The sequence below is a fragment of the Thrips palmi genome, unplaced genomic scaffold (genome assembly GCF_012932325.1).
Source record: "Thrips palmi isolate BJ-2018 unplaced genomic scaffold, TpBJ-2018v1 HiC_scaffold_8, whole genome shotgun sequence".
In the NCBI taxonomy this organism is placed as follows: Eukaryota; Metazoa; Arthropoda; class Insecta; order Thysanoptera; family Thripidae; genus Thrips; species Thrips palmi.
This window is the reverse complement of record NW_023144635.1, coordinates 6,341,700-6,355,710: the sequence shown is the minus strand read 5'-3', so window position 1 is coordinate 6,355,710 and position 14,011 is coordinate 6,341,700. Positions and strand designations below refer to the sequence as shown.

Below are 14,011 nucleotides of genomic sequence, written 5' to 3'. Positions count from 1 at the left end.
GGCGGCGGCAGCCTAGCCTGGCAGCAGCGGGGTGACAGGGCGGCCCCCCGCGGGCACAGCGGGCACTGCGGGCCGCGGGGGCCTCCGCACACACCACTGCGCACCAACACACTGCCAACACACCACGCAGATTTGGCCTGCCTGCCTTTGGCGCGGAGGCGACGCCCGGGCCCAGGCGACGCGGCGCGCGGCTTGTCAAGCTGTCGGCGCTCTGGGCGACAGCCTGCGGGGTGGCCGGGGGGGGGGGGGGGGGGGGGGGGCGGAGGGGGCGTGAGACCCTACCGCAGGCGGCGGAGACCTCGCCGCGCTGTAGCTGCCGCGCTGCCGAGCTGCCGGGCCACTACACTGATCCCCTTGTCTCACACACCGTCAACAAAGAAAAGTGGGAGATATTTCACCTGCTGGGAACGCCTCGCCGGAGCCAAGTGCCCCTCGGGGCCTCATCGGCCAAGTGCGGCGACCCCGGCCGCTGATTGGCCCTCTCTCTCTCTCACTCACTCTCACACTCGTGGTGCGAACGGAACGAGTGCGAGAGAGACAGAGCGACGGGGCCGCAGCTCATTGTGCCGATAATGAACTGCCTTGCCGCTAACCATGATGGGTGGACTCGGCGCGAGGCTAGAGGCGGCGGGGCCGGGCGGGGCCGGGCGGGGCCCTCGCCTGGTTTGTCCCTCTAAGCCCTCCGGGGCGGGCTGGCGGGCTGGCGGGCTGGCGGCAGCGCGTGTGCCCCGTCCTGTTTCTACCCTTGGCTGCGCCCGGCTGCCGTACGGCACGGGGCCTGGCCGCCTCGGCAGCGAGGGCCGCTCGTATTTCACGAGCCCGTTTGCCTGGCCTCTCGTGTGCGTGTGTGCGTGCGTGTGTGTGTGTGTGTGTGTCACTCCGGCTGGCGCGCTTCCCAGTGGCGCGGCAAGCCAGCCAATATTCACGGCAAGTGGGACGGGCGGCACGGCGGAAAAAGACTCTCGTTAGCAGGAAATGCGAAAGAGAAAAAAGAAACAGAAAGGGAAGGATGGCAATGAAAGGTTCTCTGCGAGCGGGCCTGTCACCCGGAAGACTTGTCGGACCCTCGATGATGGAGGCCCCGACCCTCTCTGTCGCTCCCTGTCTCTCTATTGGCTCATTTTCCGCGAGGCGTGTCTGCCGCAGTCCCGGGCCGCGCTGCCCCCCCCCCCCTCCGGACGCCCTGGCCGGACCGCCCTCGGCTTCGGCGCTGTGCCCTCGGCTGTGCCCCATGCAGCGGCAGAGACCATCTCTCTAAGTCTTCCTCCCTGAGCCTCAAAATTACAGGAGGCGGGCGCTACGCAATAGAAATTCCTTCCCGGCGGCCAAAAGAAACTGCCAGTCTCCTGCTCGCCTCCTCTCCGCCGCCCGGGGGGTCTTCTCCTCCAGCGCGGCAACTAAATCAGCGCCCGGCCCAGCCCGGGCCGCGCGCCAGGACGGCGTCAGCTTGCAAAAATACGTCGTGGAGGAGCAGAGGGCTTCATCCCCGGCCTGCTTTGTGTGTTGCAGGGTGCGCGTCGAGTACTACGTCAACGAGAACACCTTCAAGGAGCGCCTGCAGCTGTACTTCATCAAAAACCAGCGGTCAAGTGAGTCCACTATTTACTTTAGGAGACGGCAAGGCGGCGCCGCGGCACGTCAGCCAGCTTCGACTGCCAAAAGCAAACTCCCGTCCCGCTTCCCTCGACTTTCCTGGGTCGGCGTCGTTCCTGGTTCGTTCCGCGTCGCGACGGCGTTTCCGTGCAAAGCGCAAAGCAGAGAGAAGCTTTGCCTCGGTGAGGGCCTCGGTGAGGGCCGGGGCTAGGCACGGCAAGTTTGCGTGTGCGGTCTGCACACCTTCCGCTTGAGCATGGGGCGGGGCGGGGCGGGGCCGCCTTCGTACTGTTCACGCAATGAGTCAGTCCCTCCGCTCCGCGTTTCCTGCCGCAATTATTTTATTTGAAAAGCAGGTGCGGGTGTAGACCATCCCGCAATGCCTCACCGGTGTTCCTCGCGACAAAAGCGCCGCGTTTGCGCCGAGACGAGGCTAGATATCCTGTCGCTCTCGCACCCCTACGAGGCGCCCCCAAGAGTGCGAGAGAGACGGCGTGACGAAAGTCGTGTTCGGAATGAGCCCGCCAGAGCCAACTACAATAACTAGCGGTCCATTATTCAGGCCGGGCCGAGGCAGCCGAGGCCAGGCAGCCCCGTGATACGCACCACGCACGCAGCACGCACGCAGCACGCAGTGTAGGCCCGCCGCGTTCGCACGCCGTGTTCACGCTGCAAGGACGCGAGCAAAGTTAATGCTCGGGCCGTGCCGCCGCATTGTGTCCTGGAGGGGGAAGGGGGAGGGGAGGGGGTAGTTTCCAGTCCACGCCGGCTCTTACAGGGCGAGCCTTGGGGGAAAAACACGGAACAAACCACCTGCATCATGTATCAACCAAAACTATTCTAGGAAGTGCAAACAAAACGTGGACGAATTTGCAAGCGGCGTGAAGCGCGAACGCGGAAACGGAAGGGCTCTGACAACAGCCCGCGGGTCGCACTGCGTGTGGGCTACATCAAGGCTGCCCGGGTGGCGTTGCGCCGCGTCGCGCTTTGGTGCAATGGCGCGCGTTAAATTTTAATTTCTCTCACAAAGCCGGGGCGGGGCGGGGCGGGCCTGGTTGCGGCGCGTGGACTGACCCCGCCCCGCCCCGCCCCGCCCCGCCCCTGTCCGGTGAGGCGCTCGGTATAAATGCCGAGCTGTTTCACCTTTCGGCCTGCCGCCTTGCTGCCCCCTGGCCTTGCGGGGCTCATCCAGGATCCCCGGCTGCTGCGTTCCTCTCCCTTCATTAATTTTTCCCCGTTCGTTTTCGCTTTGTGCGGTTGGTAGGTTGGTTCTGATCAAAGCAGGCTGGAGGATCGGTGCGCCGGGCCGACCGGGCCGCCTCTACACCGTGCGCCGTGCGCGCCGTGCGCCCTGAGCGCCCTTTGCGGCTTGGCGCACTCAGCTGCATTATTCAACCCTTCAGCAGCATGCAGCTACATCCAGCTGGCTGGCTGGCTGGCTGGCTGGCTGGCTGGCTGGGGCGGTATACTGCCCGGCCGGACTGTCGTCTGCACAGTGGCCAGCCCAAGGTCACCCCACGCTGACCCTTCGCCCCCCGAGACCAGCCTGGCCGGCGGTCTTCTTTGAGGTGGCCAGGGCGTCCAGGAGTGCGTTTGGGGCGCCTCACGCTCCACTGGACCAGACCGACCAGACAGACGGCTCACTGAGTGTCGTGGAGTGCCTAATCCCGGTCGCGTCTCTGTGTGCGCAGGTCTTCGGATACGCATCGTCGACTTGGTCCTCAAGCTGCTAACATGTGTCCTGTACATTCTGAGGGTCGTCACCGACCTGGACCCCATCTACGCGTCATGGTGAGCTGTGTGTGTGTGAGTGTGCGTGCGTCGGTGTGGCCGCGGCCTTGCTCACGACTGCCTCTGCTTCCAGTTACGGCTGCACGGTGACGGCGGCGGACAAGATGCAGTTCATCGAGTCCAAGAACCTGACGGAGGAGATGTTCCAGGAGAACCCCATCATCAACTGGGACGCCATCACGTGGGTGAACCGGCCCGTGTACCTGTGGACGGTGCAGGTGGTGCTGGCCATGATCAGCCTGACCGAGGCCCTGCTGCTGGCCTACCTGGGCTACAAGGTACAGTGTCTGCGGCGACGGCCAAGGCCGACCTGGCCGACCGCGCTCCTCTGGTGTGTGAGGCTGCTCGCTTGGCTGCCTGGGCATGGCAGGGGTGGCAGTGGTGCCACCGTGGTGCCACTACCGCTCTGCCGCCCCGCCACTCGCAGAGCAAAAAAGAAATTCTCGCTGTCCGCAGCGCGGAGGATGAATCGATGGCGCGGCTTCCATGCCTTGCAGGTATCGCAGTGTAGGAAAGCCCTTACTGTTTCATTGTCCGCGCTGCTCGGCCTGTGTAGTTGCGCTGTCTCCCTCGCACCTATACGCGACGGCCCTCGAGTGCGAGGGAGACAGCGCAGCCAATGCCCTGCCACACTCGATTCGGCCCCCGTTCACGGCGACTCCCCTCCTTCCAGGGCAACATCTGGCAGCAGCTGCTCTCGTTCCACTTCGTCCTGGAGCTCGTCAACACCATCCCGTTCATGTTCACCGTGAGTACGCGGCCACGCGGCAGGCCCTTTCTGTTTGGATTCCTTTTCACTCCTTTTTTTTCGAGTGGCGCGACTAATGAGCTCGGCCTTGGACAGCTGCTGTACTCCCCGCTGCGCCACCTCTTCATCCCCGTGTTCCTCAACTGCTGGCTCGCCAAACAGTCCCTGCAGAATATGTTCGTGAGTACCGATTCGCCCTACGCGGCGCTGCGCGACTGTCTGCGCCACTGTCTGTGCTACTGCCAGTGTGCGTGCTGTTCCGTGCGTGTCATCCGAGCCTCCCTTCCTTTCCCTCGCAGAACGACCTTCACCGCGCCATGCAGAAGTCCCAGTCCGCGCTGTCGCAGCAGCTCATGATTCTGTCCGCCACGCTTCTCTGCCTCGTCTTCACAAGGTCGGCACTTTCCCCCTTTTCTTTTTCCGCAGCAAAACACGAGGTGAGGTTTTTTTGGTCTAATTGTGGCCGTTGTTGCTGTGGCAGTGTGTGCGGCATCCAGCACTTCCAGCGCGCCGGGCACCGCCACCTCAACCTGTTCCAGGCCACGTACTACGTGGTGGTCACCTTCTCCACCGTGGGCTACGGCGACTTCGTGCCCGACATCTGGCCCTCGCAGCTCTACATGGTCATCATGATCTGCGTGGCGCTCATCGTGCTGCCCACGCAGCTGGAGCAGCTGGCCTTCACGTGGATGGAGCGCCAGAAGCTGGGCGGCTCGTACTCGTCGCACCGCGCGCAGAGCGAGCAGCACGTCGTGGTGTGCTCCACCACGCTGCACGCCGACACCATCATGGACTTCCTCAACGAGTTCTACGCGCACCCGCTGCTGCAGGTAGGCGTCGAGTTTGATTGGGGCCGCCAAGCAGTACGCTAACAGCAGCCCCTTACTGACCGCCTCTCTTGCGCAGGACTTCTACGTGGTGCTGCTGTCCCCGATGGAGCTGGACACGACGATGCGCATGATCCTGCAGGTGCCCATCTGGGCGCAGCGCGTCATCTACATCCAGGGCTCGTGCCTCAAGGACGCGGACCTGGCGCGCGCGCGCATGAACGAGGCCGAGGCGTGCTTCGTGCTGGCCGCGAGGAACTACGCCGACAAGACGGCCGCGGTGAGTAGGGCATGGTGGCCTTCGACGGCGTCCTCGACGGCGTCCTCGACGGCCTCCCTAACGGCCTCCATGACGGCCACGCCGCCACCTCCCCGCCATTGACGCGTGCCTCTGTTGCAGGACGAGCACACCATCCTGCGGTCCTGGGCCGTCAAGGACTTCGCGCCCAACGTGCCCCAGTACGTGCAGATCTTCCGGCCCGAGAACAAGCTGCACGTCAAGTTCGCCGAGCACGTGGTGTGCGAGGACGAGCTCAAGTACGCGCTGCTGGCCAACAACTGCACGTGCCCGGGCACGTCGACCCTCGTCACGCTGCTGCTGCACACGTCCAGGGGACAGTCAGTACAATTTAGCTTCCTCGTTGCGTTTCCGTTCTTTTTAGTGCGCAATCGTAAAGCTTTGCGTCCGTCCGCAGGGAAGGCCAGACCTCCTCCGAGGACTGGCACCGCCTGTACGGCCGCTGCTCCGGCAACGAGATCTACCACATCGTGCTGCAGGACAGCCGGTTCTTCGGCGAGTACGAGGGCAAGAGCTTCACCTACGCCAGCTTCCACTCGCACAGAAAGTAAGCCGCTCCTTTGCATCTTGTTAAAAACGACGAGGACGAGGGCAAACTTGTGCGGCTGCTCGGCGAAGCTTGCCGCTAACGATGGCCAATCAGGGCGTGCGGCTTGCTGCCTCACTCCGCGGTGGCCGCGCCCTGCGCCCCGCGCCCTGCTTCGCCAAGTTGAGAGTGCGGGGTTGATATAGGGCCGGCCGAGCCGCAACTACTTAGGCAACTCGCAAAGTGCTGATCGGGGACAAAGCCCACAAAGCCACGCCTTGCTAAAGACTAAATTCCAACCCTCGCAGGTACGGCGTGGCGCTGGTGGCGGTGCGGCCGGCCGAGCTGCCCGAGTTCTACGAGGAGACCATCCTCCTGAACCCGGGGCCCCGGCACATCATGAAGGCCTCGGACACGTGCTATTACATGAGCATCACCAAGGAGGAGAACTCGGCCTTCGTGGTGGCCAACCAGCAGCCCCCGCCCGAGGCCAACGCCTCGCAAGGGCACAAGGAGAAGCCAAAAGACTGCACAGGTACTAATTTTGTGTGAATTTTGAGTCCGGAGACGGCGCCGCAGCCATTGCCGCCACTGACTGCTAACTGTGTTGTGTGTCGCAGTACCCATTGAGACTGATGTGCGCGCCGCGCCGCCCTCCCCCGCCGCCCCCGAAGCGGCCACCACAGGCAACCACCTGGACGTCCCCCGGCCCGGCGACAACCCCAACCTGCTCAGCCCGGAGATCCTGAACCAGCGGAGAGGTGGGTGGGCGGGCCGTCGCTGAGCAAGGACGACTGTCGCCAACACAGGCGGGCCCCACGTTGACGCCGTCCCGTCTCTGCCCGCAGGAAGCCGCAGGCCGAGCATCCTGCCGGTGCCGGACATGTTCACCAGCTCGGCGCTCAACGTCTCCACGGACAACGTGGACGACGAGGGCGACGAGAGCGAGGACGAGGTGGACGACGACGTCCCGTGGAGGTCGCCGTCCGAAAAGATAGCGTGAGTGCAGTCACTTGGATCCTCCGTCGGTCTCCATTTTCCATTCTACTTTTCCACACGAGCACGTTGCGCAACCAACTGCATCCTTGCATCGTGTGGCCCCTGGCTGCAAGCCTGGCTGGCCCCGGGTGCGCCGGGTGCACTCTGCACTCCGGGCGGCCCTCTGTACATACCCGCTTGTGTCATGTCCACCACCTCGCTTCACGCTTCCATGCGACGTCCGCCTCATCTCCACTTCTCTCCTTGTCTGTTGAATGAACCTGGACAAACCTGTGAATGAATCACCCTCTTGGAGCTCTGTCTGCCTCGGTGTCTCAACTACTTCTCACTGTTTTCCTCACTGTAGGGTTTACCTTCTCCGATCTCACGATAGTGTTTTCCTTAGCCGTTCTCGATAGTTTTCCTCTAGACACTTTGCAAGCAGACAGAGCAATTCCTTTACCGGTCCTTGACTTGGCCTTTGCCCGTCCGTATGCCTTCAGATTGGTATCAAGCTCTAGCACAGTGGAAGACGGGCATTTGTCTAAGTCTGCCTGGCAAATAGAAGTGTCCGGGTAAGTCTCTCTTTCCTTGTCTCTCGTCTTTTCGTCCTGCGCAGCACGGACCGCCTTGGTAGAATGTTGCCCTAGAGCTTTTAGAGAAAACTCAACTCCAAACCAGCGTAGACTGCTTTTAGAAAATCCGAGTCCGGTAGCGCTTAAACAAAACAAGGTAAAAGAAGCTGTTTCGATCGGAACTATTGAACTGACGTAGCTCCTCTGTTATATTTAGCGTCTCTCTGGAAGGATAGACTCTTTCAAACTAAACGTAACGTGTATTTTGCATTACTTAACGCCTGCATGCCACCTGCTCCACGGCCTGACGTTCTGTTTCTCGTTTCCGCTGCAGAATTGTCAAGGGCTTCCCACCGGTCTCTCCCTACATCGGGGTGACCCCCACGCTGTGCTACCTGCTCAAGGAGAAGAAGCCGCTCTGTTGTCTTCAGCTCGCTCAGGTGAATCAAGCGTTGAAATCGCGTGGTGATTGCGTTGACATGGGAATTGTAAACGGAACGTGTGTGCTTGGCCCAGGTCTGTGAACACTGCTCGTACCGCAACGCGCGCGAGTACAACTGGCAGAACAAGACCATCATCCTGGCGGCGGACTACGCCTCCAACGGCATCTACAACTTCATCATCCCGCTGCGCGCGCACTTCCGCTCCAAGAACTCGCTGCACCCCATCATCCTGCTGCTGGAGCGGCGACCCGACCTGGTGTTCCTGGACGCGCTGGCCTACTTCCCCCTGGTGTACTGGATGCTGGGCTCCATCGACTGGTGAGTGCCGAGCGCCCGCGAGTCGCCGGGTAGGCAGACCCGCAGAGCACCTCGGCGCGGCGCGCGGCCCGCCCTCCCCACCGCAGGCGCTAACCTGTTGCTCGCCCTGCTGCAGCACGGACGACCTGCTGCGCGCCGGCATCACGCTGGCCGAGAACGTGGTGGTCGTCAACAAGGAGCTGTCCAACTCGGCCGAGGAGGACACGCTGGCCGACTGCAACACCATCGTGGCCGTGCAGACCATGTTCAAGTACTTCCCCAGCATCAAGAGCATCACGGAGCTGTCGCAGTCGTCCAACATGAGGTTCATGCAGTTCCGCGCGCAGGACAAGTACGCGCTGCACCTCTCCAAGATGGAGAAGGTACGTGCCCGCCTGCACCCCTGCTGCATGTGTGTGTGTGTTGGCGGCCTTTGGGCGGCGCGACCTTCCGGGCGCCGTCCGACCTGGGTTCCTGGGTTTGGCGTAGCCTTGGGCGTAGCTGTCAAAACGACCATAGCTTACTTAGGCGCTGCATTTCTGTTGGGGCCCTTTAGTCGTGTTTTTCTCTGCATCCTCATTTGTTCTGATGGAGCTGGAACAGAGTCTCTGTCTTTTACAAGCCTTCCAAAATAATACTATCGAAATGCAGAACCTTGCACCGGATTCGAGTCAAGCTGGCGCCACGCGTCACCCCATCACACCCCTTGAGGCTTTGAGTGTGGCTGGACTTTGTGTTGACATGCATGCATCCGTCCCATTGATCATTCATTCTGGGCCGCGCGGCCTGCGCCGCCTGCGCCCCGCCGCCCAGCGCCCCGACGCCCCCACGCCCCCAGCGCCGCGCTAGCCAGGACTAGAGGAGACACACAGGACAATGGCCTTGTCTGCAGCAAAACGGGATGCGGGGATCATGTCGTATGCCTTATAACTTTTGTTTTTTTATTTATCGAGTTTGTGAAATCCACCATTGTTTCACTTTACGCAAGAATTTCATATCCCCAATGAATTTTGGGAGCCCTGCGAGTCAAAAGCGACGGGGCATGAGCGGCGCGCCGAGCGACAGCCACAGTGAGACACATGTATGTACATAGAGTTTACTTTTTCTCATTTTCACACTTCTGCCGTAGTGAGTGGCGATGTTGTCGCCAAAGTATTGGTTGAATGCCTCCGAGCCAAAACCTAGGCTGGAATAGACTCACTCTCCATTTTCCTTTTGCTGCGGACTGTACATACTCACTTTAGAGTAGCGAGCCACACGAGGATTAGGGTTCTATCTCATATCGTCTGGATACTTTTCGCGAGGAGCCGGTACTAAGAGGACGTACAGCGCCATATTTGAGACACTTAGTTTGGAGGTTCGACCCCCGGGTGTGAACGTTTTTCATTTAGATGTCATTCCTTTTTCATCCATTGTGGTTCTGGACACTTCTTTAGTTCGATGCATGGCAGCTCACCGCGCCCCACAATGCGATACGTGTTACGGCACTCTGCACGCATGCCTCGCTTATCGTGGTCTTGACCGTAGTTTGATGGATTTATTTCTATCTCATTCTTTTCCATTGGCACCACCCGCTTGGACGTCCGGAGCACCAGGGATGTGCAAGCGAGAAGTGGGATCTCACGAGAGAGAGAGGAAACCTAGGGAATAACTTCGGCACTCTCGGCAACCTTCTTGGTGTTCGCACTTGCTTACAAGAGGTTGCCTTAGACGTTCCGCCCTTCCTAGATACGAAACATGGGCCTGGTTCGAGCTCAGCGCTTTGCTTGATTCTTTCGACAGTTTTCGTCCTCTCACTCGGCAGATTTGATAACCCCTCCGTCGCGGCCTCGGGACAGTGGCTCTGCCGCGCTGCCCTAGGCGTCTCTCTCTCACCCTGCCTTTCACTTTGCCTTCCACAGCGCGAGAAGGAACGAGGCTCGCACATATCGTACATGTTCCGGCTGCCCTTCGCCGCCGGGACGGTCTTCTCCGCCTCCATGCTGGACACGCTGCTGTACCAGGCCTTCGTCAAGGACTACGTCATCACCTTCGTCAGACTGCTCCTCGGCGTGGACCAAGCCCCTGGCTCAGGCTTCCTCACTTCGGTACGTCGTTTGCCGTTTAGCTCGACCAGCACTTCGTGGCCTGTTTTTTCGAAAATGTTGGTTTTTTTTTCGCGCAGATGAAGATTACAAAAGACGACATGTGGATTCGAACCTACGGCCGCCTGTACCAAAAGCTGTGCTCTACGACGTGCGAAATACCGATCGGTATCTACCGCACGCAGGAGACGTCCTTGACGGAACCGTCACAAGTAAGTAGATGACTTGCGCCTCGCCTTACTTCTGTAGGTCAGAGATTGAATATTTCCTTATTTACTCCGATAGCCTCTTTCTATTTATATCCAACCCTGTACAGCGAATGGCTTGGGCAGATCGAATGCCTTGCCCAAGCATTCAGCGAGCAGGCATTTTTGACGTAACACTCTCTTGACAGTACAATCGATTAGAATGTATTTATTACAGTAGAACACAGATCTGCTTGTTATTTACATATATTACCTAGATCATTGAACAAATATACTAGCACCTCGTATTCTTGATGAACCAAATCCGCGCCAAAGCAACTCTTGCTGTGAATAAGAAAGAAAGAAACTCTCTGACACACCACACACAAGGACAGTGTAATAACAGGTACTCTTTCTCTCCTCCTTTCTCTCTCTATCTCTCTGCCCGTCTGTCCTCCGCCCTTCCTTCTCCCTCCACTCCGCGGCTCTCTCTCTCACTTGCCTCTTCTCCACAAGCTGGACGAGGACGACGGCGTGGGTGTTACATACAAGCCCAAGAAGGGCCGGTCCTCGATGTGTGTGGCGTGCGACCACCACAGCTCTGCGGTGAGTAGCGGGCCCCAGGGCGACGGCCAGGGCGACGGCCAGGGCGGCCAGCACGCCGACCAGGACGCCGACCAGCAGTCCCAACGGAGCCCGACGTGCTGCGCGTGCTGCTGTAGGCGGCCGGCCAAGGCGGCCGACGAGGAGTCGGCTCGCCCCGAGTCCCCGCCCCGCTGGGGGCCGCGCTGGGCCAACCCCTTCCGGCGCGAGAAGCGGCGTCGCGGCCGGGCAGATAGTTACCAACCCATCCTGACGGCGGAGCACAGTGTGCGTAGCCCGGCCTAGCCTGGCGTAGTCCTTGACGCCCTGCGCGTAGCCATCCGCGTAGCGAGGGCCGCTGTAGCCGCCGCGACCCCGCCCCGCCCCCGCTGCCGCCGCCGCCGCCACTGCTCCCCCGAGCGCCTCGGCGCGGTCCCGGGTTCGAGTACCGGCCACGCGCGCTCTTTTGCCGATTTGGCGACGAGGCGTCCCGGGGGCGGCAGTGCGGCGGCGCTGTGTTTACATTTGGAATGTTGGTAGCAGCCGGTTCGATGCTCCAGTGCGGCGGCGCTTGACCGAAACTTGGACGGCGCAGTCCGGGAGCGCTTTTTGGCCATGCCCTCTAGAGACAGCGAACGAGTAGCGTGTTTGGTAGACAGCCATTGGCGCGGTAGACGAAATGAGAGTGGCTTTGTCCTAGATGTGAACTGAAGTAGGAGACGTAACGTAGTCGCGGACACCAGGTGAGGTACGGCTGGCGGTAGACAGCTGCCGATAGTGCACTGCGGTGGCGTGTGCCGCGGCGCAGCGAGTAACTTTTTGCTGTAGAGTAGCAGCTCAGACTTCTGCTGTCCCAATTTTGTGGAAGGGAACTTTACCGACATAACGCCATGCTGTTTTTTGTTTTGTTTTTGTTTTTTTACTGTTGTTGCGTGACGCGCTCCTATATCGAACGTTGGTCGGGCCGGGTCGGCGTGTTCTTGGCTCGCTCCGAGCCACTCGCCTCTTTTCGTTTTATTGCACGATTTTTGTTTGTTTTGTTGGATTTTTTTCGACTTTTTCGTCTTTTTGGGGCCATTTCATCACCTAGCTGCTGCGCCTCGCCATATCGTGCGCTTGCCCACGCAGACACTTTGTCTTTTGTTACTTTGTTACTCCTGTCCGACAACTCCACCACCCGCTTGGCTTCCTCCCTCTTCGGCGAGCCAGTGAGTGCATGGCCGCATGTTCCGCACTGCACGCACGCACGCACACCGTCAGACATCGACCACCCACGAGGCATGAGGCATGATGCAACACTCGTATCTCTGCACACTTTGCAACCTTCAACACCGTTTTGTGATTGGTACTGTGCAAGCCGTACCTTCGATTTTTAATGTCTGATTCGGAACGGCCACGATGTGGGGGCTGCCCTGCCCAGTAGTGGCCCTGTGGGGTAGGCCAGGGGTAGGCGCGGCAGCCCCCCGAGGCCTGTGCCGGGCCCGCATGTACCCATCCACAAATGGGAGCAAACCACGCATTGTGACTCACGACTCCGAATCGAGGCAAAACAGCAACTTTCGGACCAAACGTCCATCTAAGCTGTCTTGAAAATAACAGAAATTTTCGGTCAGAAATTTCGCAAAACTTACGAAAACCATGTACCACGTGGTATGCGCGGAAAGTGTTTTTGCTCCCTTTGAAATAACCCAATGTTTCGGAGTCGTTTGGCGGGGCAAGACCATTGCTCGTCTTGCTTTCTCTCGTTTCGGCTGACGTCTTGAGCGGCTGCGAGTCCTGACCCCCGCCTTGCTTTGCAGTTCTCGCTCAACCTGGCGGACGAGGCGCGCGACAACCACACCAACCAGATCGAGCGCGCCGAGATCGCCAACCTGGTGCGCTCGCGCATGGAGAGCCTCAACCTGCCCTACACGGACTACGACGACGTGGGCGACAAGCGGAACCACCTCAGCTACGTCATCATCAACCCCAGCTGCGACCTCAAGCTGGAGGAGGGGGACATCATGTGAGTGGCGGGGTCGGCGGGGGTGGACCGCCGGGTCTTGGCTGTCTTGACCAAGGTCTTGACTGTGTTGGTTGCAGCTACCTGGTGCGGCCCAGCCCGTTCTCCGCGCAGAAGACGTTCGAGCGCCACAACTCGCGGCGCAAGTCCAACATCAGCTTCTGCTCCCAGCAGGCGGGCGGCTCGGCGACGGGGTCGCGGCGCGGCTCCTCGCTGGGGCTGTCCACGGGGCCGCAGCCCTTCCCGTCGCCGCGGCCGCCGCTCGCCACCACCAAGGCCAACTCGCTGTCGCTGCCCGACAGCCCCACCGTGCAGGGCCACTTCCGGGGCCGCTCCAACTCGCTGCGGGTGGCCGACGACATCCTGCTGAGGTGCGCACGTAGTCGCCAGTCCTTTTGACCCAACACCCCCCACCGCCCCGCCCCCGCCCCGTCGCCCTCGCGGGTCCCACGGCCCCCAGGCCCGGGCCTGCAGCGCAGGGTGCGGGCGCGCGCGGCGGTCTAGGTGGACTCGGCGGTCTAGGCGGGGCCCCGGACGACGACGGGAGCGGCAGGGCCCTCGTCGGAGAGCATGCCTCTGTCTCTGCGTGGCGCGGCGCCCCGCCCCGCCACGCCCCGCCACGCCCTGCCACGCCCTACGCCCTGTGCTGTGGGCACTCAGGCCTCACCGTCGACACGGTCCCCGCGTAGTCCACGAGGCCGCAAGGCCAGGCTCGCGGACGCGTTGCGCGGAGCCCCAAGCCGCGGCGGCCGGCCTGGCCCACGGCCTCCACCTTGTGACACGGCTTGTTTCATCCCTCGCCTTGGTAGGCGAGAGCACTGTGTTGTTAGAGTGCACGGGCAGTAGAACCTCCTGTCGTAGTGTCTGTGATGCATGCTAGATTGCCTCTCTTGTATATTGTTCAGTCCCCACCCCCTCTGCCCTCTTCCTTCACCCCTCCTTCCCACCCCCTTCCCATCCCCACTCCCCTTTCGTTGCATAGTAGCAAATTCTATTTTCAGTTGAAATGTTGAAGATTCTGACGTTTATACATATATTTTTGACGCAATAATAATTGTTGTTAATTTTCTCGAGATTGTCAT

At 60.6% G+C, this 14,011-nt stretch overlaps 1 protein-coding gene across 11 annotated transcripts in view; it reads left to right on the top strand.

Moving 5' to 3' along the window:
- The window catches only part of LOC117652949 (potassium channel subfamily T member 2), a 61,421-nt gene that overhangs the window by 43,397 nt on the left and 4,013 nt on the right, over nucleotides 1-14,011 (top strand). For 3 of the 11 annotated variants that reach the window (XM_034398171.1, XM_034398172.1, XM_034398177.1), the window contains 23 exons: nucleotides 1,510-1,589; nucleotides 3,285-3,384; nucleotides 3,458-3,662; nucleotides 4,058-4,132; nucleotides 4,229-4,312; nucleotides 4,432-4,526; nucleotides 4,614-4,962; nucleotides 5,039-5,239; nucleotides 5,360-5,577; nucleotides 5,655-5,804; nucleotides 6,092-6,318; nucleotides 6,404-6,544; nucleotides 6,632-6,782; nucleotides 7,265-7,336; nucleotides 7,671-7,776; nucleotides 7,853-8,097; nucleotides 8,213-8,459; nucleotides 9,065-9,157; nucleotides 9,978-10,163; nucleotides 10,241-10,372; nucleotides 10,862-10,951; nucleotides 12,727-12,932; nucleotides 13,010-13,300. In XM_034398171.1, coding sequence (XP_034254062.1) covers nucleotides 1,510-1,589; nucleotides 3,285-3,384; nucleotides 3,458-3,662; nucleotides 4,058-4,132; nucleotides 4,229-4,312; nucleotides 4,432-4,526; nucleotides 4,614-4,962; nucleotides 5,039-5,239; nucleotides 5,360-5,577; nucleotides 5,655-5,804; nucleotides 6,092-6,318; nucleotides 6,404-6,544; nucleotides 6,632-6,782; nucleotides 7,265-7,336; nucleotides 7,671-7,776; nucleotides 7,853-8,097; nucleotides 8,213-8,459; nucleotides 9,065-9,157; nucleotides 9,978-10,163; nucleotides 10,241-10,372; nucleotides 10,862-10,951; nucleotides 12,727-12,932; nucleotides 13,010-13,300 — 3,744 coding nt within the window. The remainder of the gene's footprint in view (nucleotides 1-1,509; nucleotides 1,590-3,284; nucleotides 3,385-3,457; nucleotides 3,663-4,057; nucleotides 4,133-4,228; nucleotides 4,313-4,431; nucleotides 4,527-4,613; nucleotides 4,963-5,038; nucleotides 5,240-5,359; nucleotides 5,578-5,654; nucleotides 5,805-6,091; nucleotides 6,319-6,403; nucleotides 6,545-6,631; nucleotides 6,783-7,264; nucleotides 7,337-7,670; nucleotides 7,777-7,852; nucleotides 8,098-8,212; nucleotides 8,460-9,064; nucleotides 9,158-9,977; nucleotides 10,164-10,240; nucleotides 10,373-10,861; nucleotides 10,952-12,726; nucleotides 12,933-13,009; nucleotides 13,301-14,011) is intronic. The other 8 variants (XM_034398175.1, XM_034398181.1, XM_034398173.1 and 5 more) reach the window with 7 other exon arrangements.